The sequence below is a fragment of the Harpia harpyja genome, chromosome 16 (assembly GCF_026419915.1).
Source record: "Harpia harpyja isolate bHarHar1 chromosome 16, bHarHar1 primary haplotype, whole genome shotgun sequence".
Taxonomy (NCBI): Eukaryota; Metazoa; Chordata; class Aves; order Accipitriformes; family Accipitridae; genus Harpia; species Harpia harpyja.
In genome coordinates, this window is record NC_068955.1 from 7,778,772 (window position 1) to 7,803,977 (window position 25,206).

General features: G+C 47.9%; 1 protein-coding gene across 14 annotated transcripts in view; it reads left to right on the plus strand.

Annotated features, from left to right (window-relative positions):
- Window positions 1-25,206, plus strand: part of SCMH1 (Scm polycomb group protein homolog 1) — a 76,033-nt gene that overhangs the window by 21,345 nt on the left and 29,482 nt on the right. For 13 of the 14 annotated variants that reach the window (XR_008238652.1, XM_052810666.1, XM_052810669.1 and 10 more), the window contains 5 exons: window positions 1,980-2,048; window positions 7,980-8,050; window positions 8,831-9,065; window positions 12,121-12,209; window positions 13,170-13,413. Coding sequence is in view for 13 of the 14 variants with exons in the window: in XM_052810666.1 (XP_052666626.1) it covers window positions 1,980-2,048; window positions 7,980-8,050; window positions 8,831-9,065; window positions 12,121-12,209; window positions 13,170-13,413 (708 nt within the window). In the remaining variant the exon portion in view is untranslated. The remainder of the gene's footprint in view (window positions 1-1,979; window positions 2,049-7,979; window positions 8,051-8,830; window positions 9,066-12,120; window positions 12,210-13,169; window positions 13,414-25,206) is intronic. The other variant, XM_052810664.1, reaches the window with a different exon arrangement.

The following is a 25,206-nucleotide window of genomic DNA, read 5'->3' on the forward strand; positions in this document are numbered from 1 at the left end:
TCTCTCCTTCCTTTATTTTTTTTAAATGTCTCCTTTGCTTCTCTAGTGGTTCATCTTACAGAAGCATTATCCTCTTCCTAACACTGCTTGTCCTTTAATGAAGTGAAAATAAATGAAGGAAAGCAGGGAATGGGGAGAGCCTGCTGCGAGGCAGCTGGAGGGCTTGGTAATAAAAGAGGCAGGTTGATTAGTCAGCAGTGTGGCCATGGACCAGGCTGGCTGAATTTAGCCTTGCACACAGCTTGTCCTCTCTGCCTCGTAGAGCAGGGTGCCTCCAGCCAGTGTAGCTGTGTGACCTGTGCTGTGAATACCGTGCCATAGGTTGCAGAAGCAACACCTGCATCGTGCACACATGGGTTTCTGTCCTACTTACCTGTTTTTTTAATAATGCATTGAACTTTTCCTTTTTCTTTATTTGCCTGCAGAAATTCTTGTTTCTTTCCCTCTCTGCTGCTTTTGCAGCATGCTTAATGAGGATTTTTGCATGTTAAAGGTTAAAAGTAAAATGTAACTTCACCTGCAGAGTATGGCGAAGGGCTACTTTGAGTGCACAGATGCTATTAGAGAGCTATCCTGCAACACTTGAGAGGAGCATTACCCATCCTGGGGGGCTTTTTTGCTTCCAACTTAAATACTTTGTGTCCTTTATTCTTGCTTTCTTAAGGAGCTGGCAGAATGCTGTCCTTCATAGGAATACATTTATGGGAAAGGTGTCCTTCCATCCTTTTCATTCATTTGTGCCTCTCCAAGGAGGCTCTTTGTCTGGTCCATGTCTGGATGCTGTGGCCACGCTCCATATGTCCCTCGCGTTCATTTAAGGGATAAAACCTACATGCCATCCTCCTGTCCATTGTATTAAAAAGTATGTCAAGAAGAGAAGATTGCAAAAATAATGATCCAAAAGCAATTTCAGACATCTTAAGACCCATGAGGCCACTCTAGCAGCAGCTCATGGCCTGCCTCTTTCAGCTGCTTGTCAGGAGATTTCAAAACTTTTCCTGTTTTCTTTTTTCTTCCTTTCACAAGGAACTGCTTTTCGTGGGGGCAAGGTGCGTTTTGTAGAGCACTACCAAATTGTTGTTTATAATAGCCCTAAAAATGCTTTGTAAAATGAGCTGGACTGCAGCAGCGCTCCCAGGGTGCATCAGTCAGGCAGCAGCGGGTGGAGGAGCTCACTCAGGGAAAGCTCTGCCGTGGCACGCTGATCTGGCATCCCTCCGTTGGGCTGGAGGCTGCTAGAAGCAGGGATGGGCATCCCCTGCTTCTTGCTCTGTCATTTTTTCCAGAGCTGTCTTGGGAACTTTATCTTTTTGTTGCTCTGAGGCCCAAAGCTGTCGTGAGCAAAGATATCTCAGATGAGATGCTCTTCAGAGCTGGTGCTACTTTGCTGTGCTCTCCTGTGAGCTGTGCAGGACAGGTGGTGGTAACCCAGTGTTGCATATGGAAAGGGCAGTTGTGCAGACTTTCAGAGAAGTCACCCATCACCAGAGAGGGTTGAGGCTGTTTGTGTGAGTAAGGCTAGCTGCAGTAACCTGGAGTTCATAAACAAGGAGCAATTCAGGCTCCAATTCTCGGCATAGAAGTTCCACATGAGCCGTTTTTAGTGGCTTTCGCATTTGTTCCTCTCGAGCCTTGCCACCTCTTCACATAGTTAAAATTATGAAGCTCTAGCAGTTTGCTGCTTTTTACATTATTGCTTGCCATTGTGGAAGAACACCAGTTGGTGAGGACTAGGCAGAAACTAAGATGCAAATGCAGATACCTCATGTCAGGTCTTCTCTTGAGCTATGTGGAGGAAGGGAGCACACCCCACAGATTTAGGTAAATGGTCCATGTTACTTGGGGTCATGACAGGGAGGACAGGGTGGTCACTCCTCTCCTCTGAAGTGCCTGTAAAGCAAGTGACATGAGCAGATAATGTTGAAGAGTGCATTAGCTGGCTTCTTTCACTGACACAAATGCTTTATTTCTTGTCTCAGCCATAGACTGGAAAGATGGTAAAAAGCACAAGTATGGCCGCCCGTCAGAGTCTCCTTCCCAGTACCAAGGTAAGAGAGCTCCCTCCCTTCTCCTGATGTGGGAAACTGCAGCATGCCAAATTAGTTTACAGATGAAAACTGCTTTTGGACAGTCCTCGTGTGTTTAATTCTGACCAGAGTCAAAAATGGCTGAGAAGACACCAGGGTAAGCACACAGCTGAGCTGGCTCATTTTTAAATCAGACAGGATTGAGCAGATGTTTTTTACTGCCCAGCTGTGAGTGCCGAGGAGTGACTCTGCCCACATTTTCACATGTGTGCTGGGCATAAGGAGCCTCTTACTCCTCCACAAGGTCCTCTTCCACGTTCACAGCAGCGGCTAGCCCAGTCATTGTTGCTGTAGCAGAAACATGGTGTGACCTGCACTCCTCCTTCCCCAGTGGCAGGAATTTGGCCCTTACCCCAATAGAGGCGATGCTGGCTGGCTCAGTGGAGCGCTGGGTGAAGGCTGGCAGTAGCAGCACAGGAATTGGTCACTTCTTGCTCTCTTTGGAGATGAGGTGTCCCGTGCACAGGCAGGGTGGGCTGTGGCCCTGTGCACAATGCCTGCAGGTTGAGTTCATAAAACTGGTAGCTCCTGCTATCTCTCAGGGGGGATATGCAGGTGACTTCTGACTTTAGGAGGTTTATGTAAGGCTTGTATAATTTAGTAAAAGATTTTAGGACCTGTATTTTACTTACAGAATATAAGAAGGTGATGTCCTTATGTCCTTATATTCTCCATGTCCTTATATTAAGAAGGTGATGTCCATACTTCCCACCAAGTACAGAGCAACAATAAACTAAACGATTGCCTGAGTTAAGCCATTTCTAACAGGAAACGTGTTTGCCTTTGTGAAAGGCTCTCCTGTCTTAGAGCCCCTGGGAGAGTTGAGGTGGCTGCTGTGCCTCAAGGGCTCAGTTGTCCTGGGCCCTGAGGTGAGACTCAGGCTGGTGGTTCTCGGGCATGTTGCACTGTGGGCCACCATCAGCCCTCACCGTTTTCTTTCGGGCCATCTTGTCGGTCCTTGTCTGCCCTTACACTGAACTAATATGCATCACAGTTTGGGAAGGACCTTCTCCAAGAGGAGGAAGTTTATTAGCACCTCCAATAAAGTCCTGGGTCCTCTGTCGCCCTGTGCTGATCTCCACATGATATTATGGGGCACCGTCACAGCTCACATGGCCTGTGTATAGCCAGCCTTTGGGGTGTTGGAGGCTCCATTGCAGTTTCCCCTCTGCTCCATGCGCTGCACTGTTTGCAGATGTCAGAGGACTGGCTGTTGTTCAGTGGCAATGCCAACCTGAAATGGAGCTTTCTGTGAAATTCAGAGGCGTGCTTTCCCATCAGTGCTCATGGTAACCCAGTACACCAACCTCCACGCCTCACTTCATCGCAGGGCTTGCTGGCCTAGGGAGGAAATGCTGCAGATAGGCCAATGTGCATGTGTCTGCTTGACAAGCACATGGTGTAGCAGCGAGGTTCAGGGATTGTCTCCCTGCGAGAAACTCTGAGCAGCTCATCACTGCCCGAAGCTTGGGGACACGGTGAGGGGGGTGAAACTGCAGCAGCTTTCTGGCACAGAGCACCCTGTAATCCAGGCTGAAAGGATTTCTGCTCAAAGCTAATACTGAATTGGGACACAACTGAGAAGAAGCAAAGCAGACAGCATCCTGGTGTTTGAAACCTATTAGTTTTGGCTCACACATTCTCGAGTTTCTTCTGAGCAAGACAGTGAGTAAGTGGGATCATGTTATCGGTTGTAGCTGTTACCAGTGGAGAATGTGCAGCCGGTTTGATGGCTGAGCAAAGTGCCTGGAAATTATAACAGGTAGGACATGCAGGAGCTCTGCCATCATGGTGGGAGAGCTGACCCCTTGAGAAGCTGCAGCCAGACGTAGTGGAACACCGCTGTCGCCTTTGGATCTGCGAGCAGAGACAATACTCTGCTAATTTTCATACTGAGTTGGCTCAAACTGTGCTGCTTTCATGTGCTGCCTTGATGCTTGTTAGCAGACACACATATGGGCTGCAGACTTTAATGGGATGCCTTGATCTGCGTAGGGCACGTTCTCCTTCACAGATGTGACCTGAAACGCACATGTATCGTTTCAGTTGGATTGATGACCCCTTGGGAGCCGAAATGCTAATGGAGCCCAAACCAGACTTCAGTTAAAGATATAAACAGAAACTCCGTCTTCATTTAAATTCTGGGCAAAAGATCAACGTTAAATGCAACATGATGAGAATCCAAACACAAGAGTGCAGAGTTGCATTGTTCACAACTACTGTAGTTTGACCCCTTGGGTGTGTGGAGTGTTTTTTTTGTAGTAAATATTTTTGAAGGTTAAGACATCAGAGTCCAAATCTGACACTCTGCCTGCAAGTAATATCTCCCTTTGGCACAAGCGCACAGTAAGGAGCTTTCCAAAGGCAAGCAAAAGTGATAGACAGTCACCCTTAGTAGGCATTTTCACAGCCGAGTTACAGGGAGTCATATAGGTTTACAATCCTTGGCTTTTGTTTAGCTCACAGATGCAATTACAAAACTGTGGTGTTTCTCATTAAGTGCCGTTCTCTCGTTTCTTCCTGTAAAGATCTGGTGTATGTTATACAGAGGAACCCAGTCCATTCAAACAGTGATCCTTCAAGTCTGTGGGAATATGGTGTGCTTTGCAAGGTGGGGGAGAGAACACAAAAGGGAAGGCAGAGACCAGGCAAGAGACGGTGATTTTAGGGCTGGTAGGACATTTTACATATTGTACTGGAAGCCAGCAGCAGCAGCGGAGCAAGTGTTCCCCTTTGCTTTTCAGGGTGAGAGAGGATTTCAGTCCCTATAGTCAGCCCTGTCCTTGGACACTCCTGCTCCATTACTAGTAAAAGGGATACTTTAGGACTGGCTGAAGTGCTGGGTTTTTGTGAAGCAAAGTAATTCACTGGCAATTGGAGAAAAGTCACCAGGGTTTTTTGACCAACACTCAGAAAACATTCTCCAGTGTTACCTGCCCAGGCCAGATAAGAAACAATCATCTTGCAGACTAAAATGTCCTATCCCTCTACAGTAAGGCATCCAATTTATTAATATGAATAAGAATATTGAGAGAATATAAAATACAAGATAGTTGGTCTGTGCTAATGAGAAAGCCAAGCAAGATATTCTCAATGTTTCCCTCTGGTCTTATAACCTCCATACACAGGGCGCCTGTAAAATGGCATCAGCCAGCAGCTTTGGTGTCCTGGCCAACAGCATGCCTGGCTTGGAGGGTCCAGAATAGATCCATTTGGAGCTGAGTGTTGGAATTGAGTGGGGATCAGTAGGGCGAGCAGGATTTGGGTATGGTCCAGAGGAGTTAAGGTTGAGAGGGCCAAGTGTGATGTGTCCATCTTCAAGTATATGCACTCTTTCTCAAGTACAGAGCTCAGGGCTTGTTCTCTGTTCCCCGATTAAAAAAGCCTTAAGCGCCTGCTGCTTTTTTCTGTTTTATTGGCAGCTCTCCCTTTGTTGTAAAAAGAAAACCCCAACTTCTGTGTTATGCCATTTTCTTCTGATTCTTCCAGCAGTTCTTCGGTTGAAGCTGATGGTATTTGGTTAAGTTTAAGTGTACTTTGAAATTCCTGCTTGAAAAACATTGTATTGTGAACTAATTAACTAATAATTCATTTAAAACTATTCCCTACATTCTGTGCAAGGCTTCCTCTCACGCTAAGGCAATGGTGGCAGCCTCCAATTTCAATACGCAGTTTCTGTCCTGGTTTGAGAGTAATCCTGAAAAAGAAGTGCAGTCTTTAATTGTGCTTGTCATGCCATCTTTATGCAAAGAAATGGCCAACAGTGAACAGAGGAGGAAGGAAGGCTTAACTCTGTTGTATCTGCTCTGTCTTTTCTTAGAGTTTAGAGAAGTCTTTCTGCTGCTCCTACTTTTCTTTGCAAAATAAGTCACCAGAACTGTGAGTCGTAAGTAGCTGCAGTTCTGGTGTTGTGTGTGTCTTTGTACGGTGGTTGGGTCCCAACAGGCTCTAGAATTAATCTCCAATAAGTTCCATGTCCAAACACTATTTTTAGAGGCACGCAGCTGCCTCAGAAATTTGCTGCTCCTGCTGGGATTGTGCAGCGTCAATCTCAACAGCAGCGTGAGCTGCTGCAGGGAGCAGAACGGCCTCACTTGGTGCAGAGTGAGTGAAAAGTGGAAGGATTAAAACCATGACTACTTTTAATAGCGAGGGATTGAAACCAGCTGAGGGGAGGGTAGGTTTCCTTTTTGAAATAAAATTGTCAAGCGCAGCTGATCCTTTTCAAGATACTTGCTCAGGCCCTGGGGCTGAGGCTTGCACTCCTTGTCCTGTTACCATGGGCATCCTCTGTGCTTCATGGACAAGGGCCTCTGAAGGGCCACCGCAGTCTGAGATGAGCCCAGATCAGCAACCAGAGTAAAGGGGTGGGATGCATAAGGCATTTCCATGCCAGGAGTGCCTGGGTTTGCTTTGCCTGGGTATTTATTACACATTATTCATACAAAGAGTTTCATTGACGTAACAGAGTGTAAAATCATATCTTCAATTAAAGCAAAAGAAATTTGGTTTTGTGAGAGCATCATTGCAGTAAATCACTGAATTTCTTCATTCGTCCTGGTGTGAGACCGTTGGCTGAAAAGAAAATACGTGCCAATGGATGGAAATGCGTACTCTGAGGAATGGAGAGCTGCTGTCAGAGTCTGTAAACAGAATTATATTCAGCCAGTGTGGCAACGAAACTATTTTTTTTCTGTTCTTTTCCACTGTATTTACCAGTGTGCTAGTCGTCTGCATGGGAGGGCAAGAAAGCAGCATTTCTTTTATTTATTTGAAGCTAGTAGATTATCAAGCCCTTAAGGCTTCTCTGTGCACGTGAGGCAGAAATAAAGTAACGTGTACTGACCTTAATGCCCGAATTTTTAGAGGTGTGGTGTGCACTGCAGTAGCTAAAATGGCTTTTAACGTAGCTTTTGTTTTGAAAATAGACCGATTAAAAACTTGACGTGAATAGGGGAAGCGGTAGCTGACTCTTTAATTGTGCTGCCACCAATGCTCTCGAAATGACTTGAAAACAGTGGTCTCCTGGGAGCCATTCAGATGAATACAAGCTAATGTCATGCTGGAAGGATCCTTTCCCAGCTGCTCAGCTTAAATGGCAAAAGTCATGATTTGCTTGGATCACAGGAGCTTTTAATTCCTAATTTAATAACAGGTTTCCCTGGATGGCATATTGCTTTTACCCTTCCTGCTGTACATGGGAAAGGTGCAGGCAAGGATAAAATGCACTTCCCCCAGCAGCAGCACTCAGTGGAAGGGGCTTTGGTGTTGGATGTGAGCCATTGTGTTCAGTAAATCCCCATTTGGAGGATCCCTGCTTCCATCCTGCCTAAGCTATGGGCCCCGTGTCTGCTTCAGGAAATTAATTACTGACCTGTACACTAGTTGCTGGGGATGGGCTGATACCTGCTTCGAGCTGCTGGCTCGTGGGGCAGGCTGTGTGCATGCTGGACCATGCACAGCACAGTGCAGTTTCCTGTTGATTTGGGCTGCTTTTAGCCCACAGCGACTGTTCTTAGTCCCCAGACTGAGCAGTGTGTTTAACAAATGATTTTTAAGGGGCATTTCTCTGGAAGACTCCCCGGATTCCCATCTGTGCTAGGTATTTTATATTAAGTTGTAAGTTGTTATCTTCACCTTTTGCAGACCCTTCTTGGCAGTGCAGAGGCAGTAAGATGCCGTAGGCAACGCCATGCTTTGTTCTGCCTGTCAGCTGCAGTTGTAAATCTTCTGTGGTCACAAACATCAGAGGATCTTGATGAAAACATGTTGCCTGTGAGCACCTCCTCTGTGAGAATTGGAGAACTGCTGGCGTTAGGAGTCCAGCCATCTCTTTTTCTGGGCTTTTTGCTCATCAGTTCCTATTTGAATCCTTTTGTTTTCTCTTCTCAGGTCACTTCACCTGGGAGAAATACCTGAAAGAGACATGTGCCATCCCAGCTCCTGCCCATTGCTTCAAGCAGGTAAGAGGGTGAAAACAAGAAAGGTCAAGGGTGATGGTGCATTGGTGACCCAGGAGTTCTGTGCCTGGGATAGGCCCCTTCTTGTCAAGGAAAATGCTTAAGGATACCGGAGACTTAATAGAAATCCAAGTGTGCTGAAGCAAAACCAAAAAAGATACATTTAGGCGCTGCAAATGTTAGAGTAGCACAGAAGATTTTACTGTCAGCTGTGCATGGATAGGAACACAACAATGTTTTTACTCTGCCAAGCACTGGCCCTTGGAGAAAATGTTCTGAGTAGGCTGTGACCCAGCTTTTGGTGGATCCTGCCCAGCATGGAGATTTTCTGCAGAATTCACCTGATCTTTGTGAATGGAATAGCAGCCCACTGGGCATCAGGTATTTGAGCACAGACGTGGTCATGTTGAGTACAGGGGATACAGGAGTGAATCAGCATGGTACACCTGGGTCCAGATGGAGGGGCAGCAGCAGAAAGGAGTATCTGTTTGGGTCTTAGGTTGGCTGGGTGATTCTCCTGGGAAGAGGGCTAAGAGGAAAATGTAGGTCTAGTTGTCTAGATGATGCAGTACCAAAAGATGATTGTCTGGGTTACAGAACTGCCAGGGCTTGACAAACTTTCTTTGCTGCTCTGTGGTGTCTGCTCCCATGCTGTGCTTGGAGGATGCTGTCAGTCTTCGGTAGAATCAGTTTTGATGCTCTTACGGCTTAAGCTTTATGACTGAGGTGGTGCGTATATTGGAAATCCTAGCTCTAACTGCGTCCCTGTTTTTCTCTTTGCAGTCATACACTCCACCCGCAAATGAATTCAAGATCAGCATGAAACTAGAAGCCCAGGACCCCAGGAACACCACCTCCACTTGCATTGCCACAGTGGTGGGTCTGACAGGTGCACGCCTCCGCCTGCGCCTTGATGGCAGCGATAACAAGAATGACTTCTGGCGGCTGGTGGACTCAGCTGAAATCCAGCCTATAGGAAACTGTGAGAAGAATGGAGGGATGCTGCAGCCTCCACTGGGTGAGCTGAAGTTCAACTGTCCAGCAAGCGCCTACATTATCTGTGGGGAAAACCCTAGGGTTTTTTATATTTCTGTGCTTGGGACAGAGACCCGTGGACTGCCCCTGCCTACCACTGTGTTGTAGACTAGCCCTGTTAGCTTGGACTGTTAAACAGATGTATCCTACACCAGGTCTGTATTTCCACATGGACACCACGGCATGGATAGGGAGATGCTTTAGAGTGTAGATGAAAGAGTTCTTTGCACCTAAGTGAGCTGCTTGCACTCTTTGCAGCTCAAGCTCAGGATTAGCACATGCTGACCATGCTCTTAAGCCTTCTGAAATTCTCCCTGTGTACCTCAAAGGGAAAACACATTTTCCGTACATTCGTGTGAAAGGATGCCAGAGCCACTCCATTTCCCAGAGGACACACAAGCAATCAAGGGGCACCCCAAAGTCCTGGTGACCAGGGTGTGGGCGGTAGTGTTGAAGGCAGAACAACTGTGATGGCCTTTGCTGGGTGATTGCCTGTATAAGGACAGAATGAATCCAGGTTCTTTTTTGCTGGGAGACACCACACAGTCACACAGGCAGTGCTGGCACATAGCTCTAGCAATGGCTCAATCTCTGGCCATTGCCCATTGCTTTAGGCTTCTGATCCTGCTTGCAAGCACTGTCATCTCAAAGGTGTGCTTGACATGAAATGGCTGCCATCCATCAGTGCTTTCCCCTGCACTCCCCCTTCGAGCTGAGCACAGTACTGGTGTCTGGGTGGAGGTGCTTTGCTGGGCGTCTGTAAAACTGATGTAGAGAATAACCAAGAGGGCAATTAGGGCTGAGGCATCTGCTGTATCACTGCTAATCCTGACACTGTGATTTCAAAAGCATTTAAATTTTCATTCATGCTGTCTAAGTGTATTTGTGTCCAAGTGTCTTTGGGGCAATAGCAGGTTCACTGGAGACCGTCTGATGGGGAAACATAATGTCTGAAAAGGTTCCCAGTGATTTAAGTACTGTCTCACATGAAGGGACATTTGCGATATTTCATCTGTTTGTTTATTTAATTTTGCTTGGCTACACCTTTATAAATAACCTGGACAGTCGAACACTTCTTCCAGTCTTGTCTTCAGTTAAACACACATTTATTTTTTTTTATTTTTTTTTGACACTGGCCAAATGATGAGCTGATTTGCTGGTTCTTTCCTGATTAAGCAGCAAGATTAATCTGCTTTTGCATTCTGCTGCCCATTATTTTTGAAGCGTCTTCATAAATCTGTCTCTCAATTAGCAAATCCCCAAATAATATCAAGCTGATCTATAGTGATGCAAGAAACCTTCAATAGCATACCTTGAGTTAGGAATATTTTTATTCATGTTTTTTCCTGGAGCACCATTTGTGAGCTTTGGTGGAAGTACAGTCTAAATTGCAATGGGACACTTGGGACTGACCATTCTGAAGAAGGAAGAAACATCAGCAGGTGCATGTTTTGGCACATCACACCACACGAAGCTGTGTATATGCAAGTCTAATTACACTCTTTCCCTTCCTAATTGCTACAGACAAAACCTGCTGCAGCTATTAACATTAAAGCTGCCATTTTATATATTACTTTTATGCATGCCGCTGTCCATTTGCAGACATCTCCTTGAAACCTTGGTCCTAGGGTGCAGCTCACAGCTCTGTTGCGGCCTGCCCAGCAGGCATGGGTACCTGTCCTAGCTGGCAGTGATGGGTTCCTCCTGTGCCTTGTCTGGGTTTTGCCAGCAGATGGCAATAAGTGTAATCGAGTTGAGAGCAAAACTCGATTTCCGACTGTGCCAAAGGAGAGGGTTCATACGCTGGAAGAAGCCTGTGTGCCCAGTTCTGATCCGTATTGCCTGCTTAACCGTGGGCCAGACAAGAATGGTTCTGTGCACCCAGCATAATAACAGGTAACAAATAGCTAGTTTTGCAGTTGTCGTTTCTGCCTGCAGAGTGCAAGGGCCCAGAAGACCCAGCAAAGATTTTCTGTGTTCTTTGTAGTATTTTCCATATGTACACATCCACTGCTGCTCCCCTTTACGTAGATAATTCATGTAAAAGATTATCTTTGCCCCTCAGGGAGCTTAGGTTTGTGGCTAGCTTGTTTGGTTTCCAAGCTGCTCTGTCAGAGTTGCAGGGCTGGCAGGGTGGCCTGTAATGAGCTGGCTGTGTTCTGGCATTTCGACCCTGGCAAAACTTTGCCATGTTAATCATCATGCACTGTTGTGGTTTAACCCCAGCCAGCAAATTAACTCTATCCCAGCTGAAACCAAGACAATGGGATGCTTTCCATGTAGGTGCAGTCCCAGGGTTACCGTCAAAACACAGTAAATACAGAAAGTGCGGTGCCTTGTTCAGCTGAGCAGCAGAAATTGCCTGTACAGGAAGATGCACATTCAGCAAAGATGGTGTTTTGTGGTATCGGGAGACTTTTGTCAGTTGTGCAGTCATACGCAGTGCCATAGACTCACAGCATGTGAATTTGCTTTTTTCTTCCCATAAGCCCCTTCCTGTTATTTCTCTACTTTTTTTCACAGAAGGTGTTGAGCCAAAAACTGCTATCCTTTCCTGTAATGGTTAAATCTGTTTCCCAGCCAAGTCACAGCCTCTTTATTTCTTCAGGTTAGCTTGCCTGCAGCTCACTCTAAAAGGTGGAGGAGGCCACCCAGAAACTGAGATTCCCTATTGAAGAAGAAATTTTATAGCCTGAGTGTGCACTTGCTGATTCATGTCTCCCCTGTAGTAGGATAGTGCCGCCAGCACTAGTGCTGCACATAGTGCTCTGCCTGTATGGTTGATGTACAGACTTTTGTTATGATAAGCAAATATTGCAGTCAAAAATCCATTTCCAGATGTTTCTTTTCAACAACATAATGTTTTGTGTTCAGAGTACCTGGAAAAGGTCAAACCTGACTGTCCAGCCTGAGGAGGAGGGTGGTGTGGGATCACGGTATGTGCCCGCTTGCAAAGTTCCCATCAGAGCAGGCATGTGCTGCCAGATCCAGTGGCCCCCACAGCCTTAAAGACTCCATCTCTGCTTCCTTCTCTGCAGGCTTTCGGCTGAATGCCTCCTCTTGGCCCATGTTCCTTCTGAAGACTCTGAATGGAGCAGAGATGGCTCCTGTCCGGATTTTTCACAAGGTATTTTACCGTACTGTTTGTGAAGACATCCTTCTGGCATGTCCCCTTTACTGCAAAGCACCAAAATCACAGCTGGCATCTCACATGAGATCTTCTGATCGCAGAGGAGGTGAACATTGCCCAGCTTTGCCAGAGTGCTGCTTCTCTAGTAGAGACCCGGCCCCTCTGCGGCTGTGTTGTAGCAGTGTCAGGATGCAGACAGAGGTCTGCTAAGAAAGTGTCCTGGGCTTCAACACTTGGGCTTGAGAGATGTGCTTGTTTTTCACTTGGGCTGCAGGTGCTACTCAAAGTCAGGAATGCAATATGTGAAAGCACCTCTCTGAAACCTTTTAGTGTACCAGAGCTTGTAAGGAGTGCAAATATTGCTGTGAGGCAACACTATTCTCACACCCCTAGTGAAGTCAGAGAGAGTCAGAAGCCAGTCTAGAGCCGTGTGCTGTGGTATGGGATGGTTGGTGTGGCTTTAGTGTATCTCAGGTATAAAACACTAGGAAGAGCAAGCCCCACATCAGGATGGATGGTGGATCTCTCACGTGTCTAGCAAAGCTGAAGGTAGGGGAAGAATGAGAGAGAGAGACTGTCATATCTCAGGTTTTCCTGCTCTGAGATAACAAGGTGAGAGTATCCTATAGAGGCTCTTTTCTTTGGACCTCTATTTTCTGCCTGTGTTCCGTGACAGTTGTCACAGGGTGCAGTGTTAACACAGCACTGTCTGGATTTGGTCCAGCAGCCAGGTGATGGCAGAGCAGTCGGTAGTGGACTTTGTTGCCTCTTGACTTAAAGGGCATGTGGTTGCATAGATAGGCCAGCGTGTGAACACCTAATTGGGGTTCAAGTCCACCTCACTAGCTCCCTTCTTCACCTGCTTGTGGAGGTGATTTTGCTGATGGAGGGGACAGCCCTGGTCTGGGGAGGCACTGGCATATCCTCTTTGAGCACATTTTCAACTTCTCCTTGTAGGAACCACCATCTCCATCCCAAAACTTCTTCAAGACAGGTATGAAGCTGGAAGCAGTGGACAGGAAGAACCCTCACTTCATCTGCCCGGCCACCATTGGGGAGGTGAGAGGTTCTGAGGTCCTCATAACATTTGATGGCTGGAGAGGTGCCTTCGATTACTGGTGCCGATATGATTCCCGGGACATCTTTCCCGTAGGCTGGTGCTCGCTGACTGGAGATAATCTGCAGCCCCCTGGGACAAAAGGTAAGGCCCACGTTGTTGCTTAGCTGTCTTCCTCCTCCACTCAGCTCTCAAAGAGCAGAAAAACAGGCAGAGGCTAGTAGCAAGGACATCTGGGTGCCCTGTCTGGCTTTCTTATGTTGCTTCATGCGTGGTAAAGGTACAGACGATCATACCTATTAGCAGTGTAACAGCCTGGCGTCAAGGTGCTAAGGAACAGCCATCCATAAAGATGGGCAGGGTGATGGCTTTCTGGAGGGATAGTGGTGCTGTACAACATTGCTGAGGTCTGCTCCTCTTCAGGAATTTCCTTGGAGTCTTTCCTGCGTCTTTGGAACACACGTTCCTAGGGACTTTTTCACAGGGGGACTGGGCTATTTGTGGATATAAGGGAATAATGAGAACTAAGTTGCAGGACTGCGCCTGCCTGTACTTCTGACAGTTATCTTGCTTTGCCTTATGCTGTGATCTCTACTGTGAACATGGAAAAAGCAGGTCTGAATGAGGTTGTACTTGCCTTGTTCCTAGAACCATGATTGTTGGTTAGGAATGGTATTGGGGAACTTGCTGCCTTGCAAAGGTCTGAGCATTGGCTGTTGAGATTTTCAGATGTGTCTCTAGCTTGCTAGCATTGCAGTTGTGTTTAGAACCAGGGGAGCTGTCATTGTCCACATGCACATGCTTCTGGCATTTGCTGGCTGGCAAGTCTGACGCATGCCTGTCAATGAAATGAGAAGCAGGAAAGCAACCTCTCTACTGGAGCTGAAGGATTACTTAGGAAAGGCATTTTTGCGATAAGACTGTTCCTCTTGAAAATCCAGGGTCAGCTTGTGCTAACCCGTCAGGCTGTGCTTTCCTGCTGTCCCTTGATGTGAGCCTGTTCTGTCCTCTGCTGCAAGTCTGGTGTCGGGGTGGATTGCCTTAGGTTGTCTCGCATGGCCTGTGTGCAAGCCAAGCTGCGGGCTCCCCTTGGATAGAGATGATTTCTGTCATGGTTGGGAACTGAAAGGCACTCTCGCTGTTTATCTTGGATTTATGCATTTGGCCTTGATGTTCCCAGCCTCTCCCTTGCTTCCTGCTGTTTGTTTGTGTCCCGCCTGCTGCCGCCCTGCAGGCTCCGCAGAGCTGCTGGGGACCTCCCAGCCGGTGGCTGACCTCTCCAGTGGTACCCTGGAGTCAGGGGCTCTCGCCCAGCATCTCCAAGGTGCTTCTCAGGTACTGCATGAGTGGCTAAAGACATGTTTGTGTTGGGTGGGAGATTTCCTGGCAGTCAACTGGGGGTGGAAGGTTTCAGGAGCAAGGTGGAAGCTGCCTTCCCAGGAGAAGTGGGAACCTCCCTCTGACTCGCAGCATGCAGCGCAGGCAGCTCTGTTCCTCTCCAGCCTCCCTGTGCCAGGGGCTGAAGCTGGGAGCAAGCAGAGAATCCAGAAATAACACCCCATCATGGGGGCAACACCGTGGTAACTTGGAGCCATCTTGAGAAGCATTTGCTTCCCCCTTTGGCAGGCAGCAGTGACAGGCTCTCCCTCTCGCATTGGCTCCATCGGCAGCAACTCTGCAGTTCCCGCTTATGTACAAAAATAGTGAACCCTGAAAGTCACATCTCCCCACTCCCAGGCAGAGGCAGCCCTTGCTCTCGGGCAGATTTCTGCTCTCTTTGCTGTGTTTTTCAAGTACTGGGGCAAGAGCAGGGATTGGCAGAGGTTGCATGAGCCATGTAAAAATGCCGTGGAGTCGGGATCAGCCTTGTCTTTGTGGTATTTTACTTTCCTCTCTGTGGCTACCCCCTCCCTTTCCTGCCCCAGTCTTTCCAGTTTCCACTTTGTGGGATTAAACCAAAAGAAAGGAGCACTGGGAACTTTCCTCATCTGTAATTAAATTCCTCCCTTGTTCCTTTACTCCTCAGCCCTGCTTTGGAGGAGGGTTGAGCACAGTCCTCCCAGGACCTGAGAGTGCTGCCTTTGGCAGGGTTGGAGGATGCTTCACCACAGAGGGATCCCCCTTTCCTTCAGCTCCAATAAAGCTTCCCTGTGTGCCAGCCTGGAGCCTGCAGGACCACATGGTGGAGTTGGGCAGGTTCCCTTTCCTGGTGGGAATTCCCCTTAAATCAGGGAGACCCAGGGAGACATGCAGGAGGTCAGTGCTAACCGTGGTGATACCGGGCTCTGCTCACATACCAGACTGACAGCCTTGCCCTGAGCTGATGGGTACCAGCAGGGAGAGCTGAGAAGTCCTGTGAAGAGTTAACTCCAGCGAGACTGATGGCTTCCTGGGGCTGAGCGAAAAGAGGCCTCGCAAAATGAGTTCACGTTCAAGGGAAGCAGAACTTCAAAGAGGCCAGGCATGTTTGTTTAATGCTGGTAACTTAATTCAGCTCTAATCTGTCCCTTCTGCTGGTTGCCAGCAGAGGTGGAGGAGTGCAGGGCTTCTCCCAGGCACATCCCCTCTCCAGCTCCGGGGCCTCCCACTCCCACCAGTGTTTGCTTAGCTGGGGCGGCTGGGCAGGGTGCTGGTGGAGCTTGGGCCAGGCCAGCCACGCCGAGGGGAGCTTTCAGAAGGGCACATGTGTGTGAAGGGAGGAAAGGGAGGTCAAACAGCGAGGAGGAACAGCTCTCTGCGCACCAGGTTGGTAATTACATCGCTCTCAGGATGTGCTGTCTGTGAGGTGGCCTGCTGGGAGAGCTCCGCTGCGGCCGGTGGCCAGATGGCTGCAGGCTCCCGGGCGTCTCCTGGAGCTCCTCTCTTGACGCAACACAGCTTGGAGCTGGGGGGTTCAAATAAACACACACCACAGGGGAAACGTAGCTCCAGGGATGCCTACACATGCGGTCGGTCCTGATCCTCTCTGCCCCATGTAAGCCTGCGGGCTGGTGTTGGAGGTCAGCTCTGCTGGGCTTACAGAGCAAGGCGAAATGCCTGTGCATCCTGAGCATATCCTGTGCATCCTCAGCTTCTTCACACCAGCTTGGCAGCAGTAGGGGAAGGCAGGTCCCCGTGACCATCCCAAAGGGAGGGGGGTTTCTATGGGTGCGCAGCAGGCTTCCTCCAGCTTCCCACCCATGCCAGCGGGGCACTCCCAGGGTTGTCTCTTGGCCAGGAATCCCCACTCCACTCTTCACATGTAGTGTACAGCGTCTTATATGTCTTCTCATGCCTCTTACACACGTGCTTTTTTACCCTTAAATGCATATCCTGGGCTTTTAGGAATATAAGGTGAGGTGGACTTCCTATTAAACTAAGCACTGGATTGCAGCTTTGAGCTCTGCTCAAAGGGCAGACTGTGTTAATGATAGTTTCTGCAGTTACCCTGTACACTAGGTGCTCGTGACTTGTGGGTTCACTTCAGAGTTTTAGAAATTAGCTTTTTTTGACTTTCCAAAAGAGCTGTTTGCACATCCATTCAGAGTCAGGCAGTCACCCTAGAGAAATATTGATTGAGAAACATTTATCTATCACAGAGCATATACATAAAACAGCTGAATTAAGGTTGCGTGGGGCATTGAACCCAAACATACTGCAAAGGTTTTGAACCTTCCTGTTGCATGATGGGGTCAGAGTTTCAGAATTAGGGCAAACAGAGGAGAATGGTGTTTTCCCCATATTTAGATATTGCAGCACACAAAAGCGGGGCCAAAATACACTGCGTGCACATTACTAACAACGTTGATTTTTTCAACAGAAGACCCTGAAGGTGTGTTGGGTAGGGAAGGAATTATCCCCATCTGCCAGGCCTGCGTGCTTTTCTGTATGAGTTATGTAGTGACTCAACTGACATTGTAGTAGATACAGTGCAGGAGGTAGCTGATATTTCTCAAGCTGAGAGCTTCAAGGTCTAGATTAAGTTGTGATGCATACAAGGAGTGTACAGGTCTGTGCACTGTGGCAATGTTAGGTAGAAGTGTAAATTGGAAGGAAAGCAGAGATTGAAGGGGTAAAATACGTGGGTCAGCTGTTGTGGGTTAGCCCTGGTAGACAGCTGAGCCCCCCTCTGCTACTTGCTCACCCCCGCAGTGGGATGGGGCAGAGAATCAGAAGGGTAAAGGTGTGAAAACTTGTGGGTTGAGATACAGACAGCTTAATAGGTAAAGAAAAAGCTGTACATGCAAGGCAAAGCCAGGTGTTCGTTCACTGCTTGCCATCGACAGGCGGGTGTTCAGCCATCTCCAGGAAAGCAGGGCTCCATCACGTGTAATGGTGACTTGGGAAGACAAATGCCATTGCTCCGATCATCCCCCCCTTCCTCCTTCTTTCCCCCAGCTTCTCTTGATGAGCACGGTGTCACGTGGTATGGAATATCCCTTTGGTCAGTTGGGGTCAGTTGTCACAGCTGTGCCCCCTCCCAGCATCTTGTGCACCCCCAGCCTGCTCGCTGTGAGAAACAGAGAAGACCTTGACACTGCGCAAGCCCAGCTCAGCAATAGCTAAACCATGGGTGTGTTATCAGCGCTGTTTTGGCCACAAATCCGAAACACAGCACCATAAGAGCTATTACTAAAGAAAGTTAACTCTAGCACAGCCAAAACCAGTACAGTACTTCTGAAAAACTTTGCATGCATTTTACTTTTTCTAAACTTCCTGCTCCTTGGGGAGTCTGGGGGCAATTCAAGCTTTCATGGCTCTTAAATGGGACAGAAACAATCCTGCTCTCAGGTCACTGACATAAATGGAGCGCAGATTCGGAAAGCTGCTTTGGAGAGTCCCTCTCCATTGTAAGCCGTACAGAAAATCAATATTTAGGATCAACCTAAAGAATGAGGATTGTTGCTTAGTTACTTTAAATCATGTCTGGGGAGAAAGAGCAACAGATGCACACACAAATGGAGGTGCTGCTGCTAAGGTTCAGGGCAAAATGGATTGAAGAGGGAAATATGAGACTGGGATAAAAATCACTGAGAAGAAAAGAGGAAGTAAGAAGCTGGTTAATGATTGTAGTTTCCAGGGCCACCTGCCCTGGAAACCTCAGCGGGGAGGGGGGCTGAGGGAAATCCCCCATCAGCCAAGGCATGGTCTTGTAGAGAGATGTGTCTGCTTCTGTTATCCATGGGAAATTTGGGTTTTCACAACTGATCACAGGCTAGAGTGAAGTTCAGTCCTTTGTAGTCAGGGAAACACATTGGAAGAGGTTCCATGAGCAGTTATTTTCCTTTCTGAAGTGGTTTGTGGGGTGGAGAGCTGTGAGCCCCTGGGGGAAGAGAAACCAAACTGGGGTCTTCTCAGGTACCTCTGCAAGGCAGCTTCCAGCTCTGAGCTCTTCACCCAAGGAGGTGATGCACTGAAGAGTCTATCTACGCCAGCAAAAGGACACCAGTTGGGAAAAAGAGACTGAGCAGAAGGGATCAGGGCTTTCTGCCTATATGTGCTGATTGTGGGCACAGGAATCCGAGATTTTCTGCAAGATCTGGGTCTTTACACAAGAAAGCTTGTAGAACTCTTATTTAAACATTAGCTTTAAATTTCAAAGAAACACATGCATTTTTCTTGTGTTTATGCTACTTTAGCAGCGATTTGCCTCAAAAATTGTGAGACGTTTACAGGAGCCCTTCTTACAGCTGAGCGCTGGTGGCTCTGTGCATGATCCCAACAGTACTGCTGCTGGAAGATGCTGTGGTAGGGACAGTCTTTTCTGGCCTTTTGAAAAGCAGCTCATTTTCCAGGTCCTGAGAAATCCAGATCTAGTCCATACCTGCACAAGGACCTTCCCCACACACACATGCATACACACACCTCTTCCACTGTAATAGCGTCCCTTAAGTCTGCTCCACCATGTTTTGTACATCACTGCTGGAGGGCAGGGAAATACTGTAACCTTAAAAACAAGGATGCAGGGACACATGCAGCCTGCACCAACCTGCCCACAGTCACAAGTATAGCCATTAAAGTCTGTAACTCAGAAGGTTCCTGCGCCATTCTTCCATTTGGGCTATGCCTCTGGCTGATGCCAAGTTCCTCTGGAGTTCCCTGGTGGGTTTGTTAACGCCCTTTTCCACACTTCTGGATGCTCTGTAACAGAGAGAGGGGTGACGCCGTGCTGGGTGTGGGAGAGGGGCAGCAGTGAAAGCGTTAAGGCTGGGCGGGCAGAGCTGGAAGCAGCTCCAGCGCTGGAATTTGGAGGAGTGGAGTTGCTGCCTTGGCACGAGCCTCGCTGGCGGAGAGGCCCCACACTCAGCTGGGTCAGGGAGAGCTAACGCAGAGCATGTCCTTCTGGCTGCTGTGCCAAGGCCGATGGGGAGCTGCAGTGAGGGCAGCGGAGACCCTGGTGCTCGGCGCGGTTAAACAGCAGGCACTTGCCTTGACTGCCTTCTCCCGGGTCTGCTGCGAGCTGTCAGCACACTGCTCCCTCTCTCTGGGCTTGGCTGCCTTGAAAGCATTTCCCTCGGCTTGCAAAGCAAGCAAAAGTTAATAGTTTTAGATAGTTACCATGGGGATATGTTGAAGTGGAGCTCACATCCACTCCTGGACTCGCCATCTGTTGCATGCTTTACACAGCCCGCCGAAGAGACTGGAGTGTGCCGGCAGGGCCTGGGCTGCCCTTGCGTGGGTGCTGCGCCAGGAGTGATAACTCCAGGAGGTAACAGAGAGGCAGAAAATGCTGACCCTGGGTAGAAAGTTCATGAAGTTCTTCATCTCTCGCCACCGTTGCTGCCATGTGATTTATTGGTTAACTGCTTGGTGTCTTCAAATGGAGAGGATGATCAGATGCTAGATTTTCTGCCCATGGGCAAAGGTAATGTGTATTTTATGGCTTTTCTTTATTTTTGATGTTGCTTGGTTTCTCTTCTCCTTCGGGGCGAGAACACAGCGGTGGGTGGAGGATCCTCATCAGGGGTAGCTGGCAGGGTAACGCTCAGGTGCTTCTGTGCTTTCCTGCTTGGAGGAAATGGAAAAATATTAATTACTGTCAATTCAGGACTGAGCTGGGATTTGGAGCTCATACATCAAGCTGGGTGACACTTGTTTGTGTTGGGGTGGCTGGATTTGGGACCACACAGGCAGAGCTTATGTACTGACAGAAGGTTACGCAAAGAAGTTCAGCATTTTCTCTTTTATGTGCGAGTCTAATGCATGTGCAGTCATGGTACCTGGGTGTTGCTGCCTTCGTGACTGCTATTGGAAGATCCCATGAAAAAACTCTTGAGCTGTTCAGAGCACAGAGCCAAGGCACTTAGCAGTAATCCTGGCTTGGCTCAAATGTGTGGTCTGGAATACACTATGGCTTTGGAGGTCTGGGGGCTCGGACGAGAGCAGCCCAGCGCTGCAGGAGGGTGTGCTGCTCCCCCAGCCCTCTTTGGATGCTGATGGTGCCCGTGGCTCAACAAACAGCAAATCTGTGGCTCAGCGGGAATGGTGGATCTGGCATTTCAGAGACCTGATATTACTGTGTGATGTCTTGGGGCTGGCAAGAGCCTCTGAGAAGAGGAGCTGACCTGGGAAAGGCAGAGTTTCCGCTATCCCCCAGCCTGTCCTTAATATCAGTGTCTAGGCCTTCCTCCCAACTTGACTTTTTCTCGTGTGTTTTATTCTAAGATGCTTCATAACCCAGAGAGCCTGGGTTGTATTCAGGATGTTTCCTTCCCTTTTCTATCCTACTTCCTGGCCCAAAACAGGGTTTCAAAATCTCAGGGCATTACTGAGTCTTGGCAGGACGTTTCAACAGGAGCCTCACTGTTGAAACCTTCCTCTCTTCGGGTGAATAGCACTGGGGTCGCTGCTCCATTTCTGCAAGATCTCTGACCAGTTACAATGCTTCTGCTGATGGGACATGGTACGGGGCTGTGCTTGTGTAGGCCGAAGGTCTGAGTGCTTTCAGGGTAGAATTGGACAAACTCAAGGAAGAGCAGCTGTCCGGGGCTTTTATTTCTGGGGGTCTAAAAGTGTCTGACTCAGGATATCCTGAGTTGCTGGTTACAAGAAGGGCTGGTGTTTCTGCCTAACCATCTTCTGCTGCCAGGTTTGGAAGCAGAGTTAAATAAGCTTAAAGTATGCCCAGTGTAACAGTTTGTATAACTTTAGGAGAGCCACAGGGAGAGCACAGTTTCCCATCTAGACGAAGTGTTTTAAACCCTTAAGAAGCTTCGCATCAAGGCTTTAGGGCTCCACACCTTGTTTCAGCCTGTCACCAGCCTACATATGCCAGCCGTTGGTGACAGGAGCTTGGTCCCTTGGAGAGATGCCGCTTCTGATGCGGGTAAGTGCCAGAGCAAACAAAATCATCGACCAGACTCTTCTCACAAAAGTCTGTAAAGGCTGTGCACGGTTAATGGGATGGTTGTGGTCAGAGCAGCGTATGCACGTATGGGAGAAATGGACCCATTTGGGTGGGATTTTTCACAGTGATTCTATGGGAGCAAGAACATTACATCCTCTTCTTGTGACCTACTGGGTAGTTTCTTCATTTTCTTGTTTCCGCCCCATTTTTTGGAGAGGGGAAGTAAATGCTGTTGAGCCTAGCTCTGACCCTGGCTTTGGCGAACAGGTATATGTTGCCATGGCGTGCATTTTTATTGAATCTAGGAACTTTGTACTGAACATACAGCCCCACTTGTTATAAAGATCGGACCTTTTGTGGCTTGTCATGGTTCTCCTCTTGATCTTCGGTGTTTTTATAGCTTCTGAACAGCTTTAAAAAAGAACAAAAGGTGGAATAAACTGCACCCACCTAGCAGTCTCCTTGTTCTTTCTGGACTGATATGTTGAAGGTGTTCTGCTAATATTTAACCAGGAAGCCAAAGCTAAAAAAAGAGCTTCAGAGAAGATCAGAACAAGCAGAAACCCCAGGAACGGTCCTGAATAGCCTGAATATGGCAAGACTACAGAACCATTCTCAACATGGGGTTTTGGAAACCCACTGGTAATTAACTCCCAGGGGCAGAAGACGTGATCAGTCAGTAGATAGACTGTGGTGGCCACTCATGCCACATATTCTCATGGAATGTATGTCCTTGAGCTAGCTGGATATAAATAGCAGTATAGCCATGCCGTTGCAAACTTCCCACAGGCTGTAAATCTGTGAAGAAGCTAGTGACCTCTGTCCTGCTGCAGGTGTAGTTCAGGTTGGCTTGGGCATGCTTACACAAGCTGAAGTCTTACCCAGTCTGCAGGTTGCTTGCTTCCTAAGACCATGGCTCTGGGATTTTCTTGAGGACTGCTATGTGGACCAGACATGTGTCAGTCATCCCTGGTGCTTTTGGCAGCCCTCTACGAGTACACGCTCTGCTGATGCCCTCTCCTGAAGCACTAAGCCTGGAAGAGCTGCAGTATGATGGTTTTCCTGAGGTGTGGAAACAAGTTTATTTACGTTGTCGGTGTCTGTGTCAGGACCAAAAGTGCCAGTTCTGCTCATGTACCATCTACTGAACAATTCTGGGGCCTCACAGGTGGGTTCTTGCAGTTGCTGCTGGAGTACTCACTATGTGTCCATGGGCACTGTCATGCAGGAGACAATATCAGCCTGGCTTTGGGGTAATCAGATTAAGCTTGAGTATTGAAGTTCAGATTTTTACTTGATTTTGTTCTGACTTTGCCAATAAATATTGGCATTGCCATTTCTCTTGGTGCTCCCTGATTGCCCCTGTATGTGTTCTTTCACTTGCTAGTGCATCCCTTCAGTCAGGGGTTTGAGTTTCAACTCTGCTGATGCGTTTCTCATGCTGGAGCTGCCCAGCTCAGTTCTCATCTCCTTTTTGTAGTTCAGAATTTCTCTGTTTTAATTCCATAGCTGCTTCACAGCTGATTAAAACAACACATTGTTACAACAGCTTTATTTTTGCAGTGGACTGGAGAAGATGAGGCTAATAAGGGGATCACAAGCAAGAACACAGGTTGTGTTGCAGCCAGTTTGTTTGGAATAAGAGGTAGAGGAATGGGGACAGGAGGAAAACTGCTGGTTTGGGATGTGAAGAGGGTGATTATAGACAAATTTGGCATTTGCTTGTCCTCTGCATTTGAACCATATGCCCCTGTAGGTTCATTGCAGCTCCTTGTTGTCCGACCTGGTAGCTGTGCTTCAGACAGGCTGGGGGAGCTGGTAGCACCCGTTCTCTTGGCTGCACCTGCAAAGGAGTATCTAACTGACCTTGCAGAACTGGACCCAGAGTTAAGTTGTCTGATCACTGAAGAAATAAAAAATGATGCTGGCACAAAGAGTGCAAGCCAAGGCCACCACCTTCATAAAAATGGGCTGCAAAGATTGCTGGACCCTGGCTCATACAAGCAAGTATTTCTCTAAGGGTGATGAGGATACTCTGCATAGAATAAATAATAGTGCTCTTGCAGTATGGGCTGTAATTCTGTTGAGGGCTTCCTGTGCAATCCAGATCTTCACACTAAATCACTGGAACCAGCCCCACCATCCAAAACTGCCATTTTTCTCTACAGTGTAAATGCCTGTGCCAGGTTCATTCCCAGCACGGTCGTTTTGCTCCTTTGCTTTGCCTTCTGGGAGCTGGAAGAGAGGATGGCAGGGAAAAGAGGGGCTGAAGAAGCAGGAATGTGAGATGTTTATGGCTGGTTGTGCAGATGTTCTACAGCAAAGGTGCTGAGAGATGGGGGGCTTGTGAACTGCTATTCGTGGAGAAGCTTGCTTGACTGCTCCAGTGGTGGCAGGCATGATGCCATTTTCCCTTACCCAAATGCTAGCCTTTGCAGTATTTTATAAAAAAGATGCATAACTCAGTTTACCCATTCATTTTATAATGCTACCCAGTGGATAGAAAGCAGTTAATTTCTTTCCTGTATGGGGGAGAAATTAAGACCTGGGTTTCGGGACTAAGTAAATCTGTGTGCTCAGCACTAAACTGAAAATGACTTTTGCTGAGGACAATGATTTGGGCATCCTTGCTCTCCACAGCACTGTCACTGTCTTTGTCTCTGATCATGAGCCAGTCACTTATCTCTGTTTATTTTGCCATCAGCAGAATGGGGACTGTGCTGACCCCCAGGGCATTTTGATGAATAAGTCTATTGTGTTGCACATCCATAACACTTGTTGTGGTGGGTCTCAGAGCACTTTCCCCCTGCATTGGGGAATATCTGCACACGTACATTTATACTCTAAAAAGCGTCAATAACTGCTAAGTAATAATAAGAGTTACTGTCTCTGAAATGATGCTGGAAACCGGTTAAAAACATTAAAAGATATTTTACATTGTATGCTAAGCAGAAGAGCCAAAGCAGTGTGAAGGAACTCTTAAAAATGCTCAATCTGATCAAAGAGTTTTCTTAATAGGATCAGTGAAGGGCAGACGCGGAGTGGCTCTCGGCATGCAGCGGGGCAAGGCAGAGCTTAGCCCTGGCTGAAGATATCCCCGGAAAGGCTGGAACTCTGTGAAAATGAGAATCCAGGGATCGGCTGCAGGTTTGGGGGCTTTTTGCTTGATTTTTAACTAGTGTAATGAGGCTTTCTTTTCAGTTGGTTTCTACCGTGACGTCCAATGTCCTGATCTCTCATTTTTCCAAAGTGGAATCTTTTTCCCTGGCTCTTTCTGGCCACTGCTGTGCTTTGAGCTGATGTTCTTGTGCAGTGAACATTACAGCCCAAGTTCTCCCTCCTGAAGGAGCACCAGGCAGCTCAGAGCCCATCATTTTGCATTTGAAGGTAGGATTCTTTTTCTCCACATTCATTGCTTTATATTTATCGGCGTGATGGTCACCTGCTGTTTTCTTGCCCTGAAACTCAGTCTCCTAGCTTCAGTCTGGAACTGCTCATGGGCTGCCATCATCCTATCTGCCCTGGGAAGTGTGGATCATTAGAAAACTGAGCTTATCCCCTCCCCAGGTCACTCATGAATACGCTGAGCAGTGCAGATCCCTGTGTCCTCC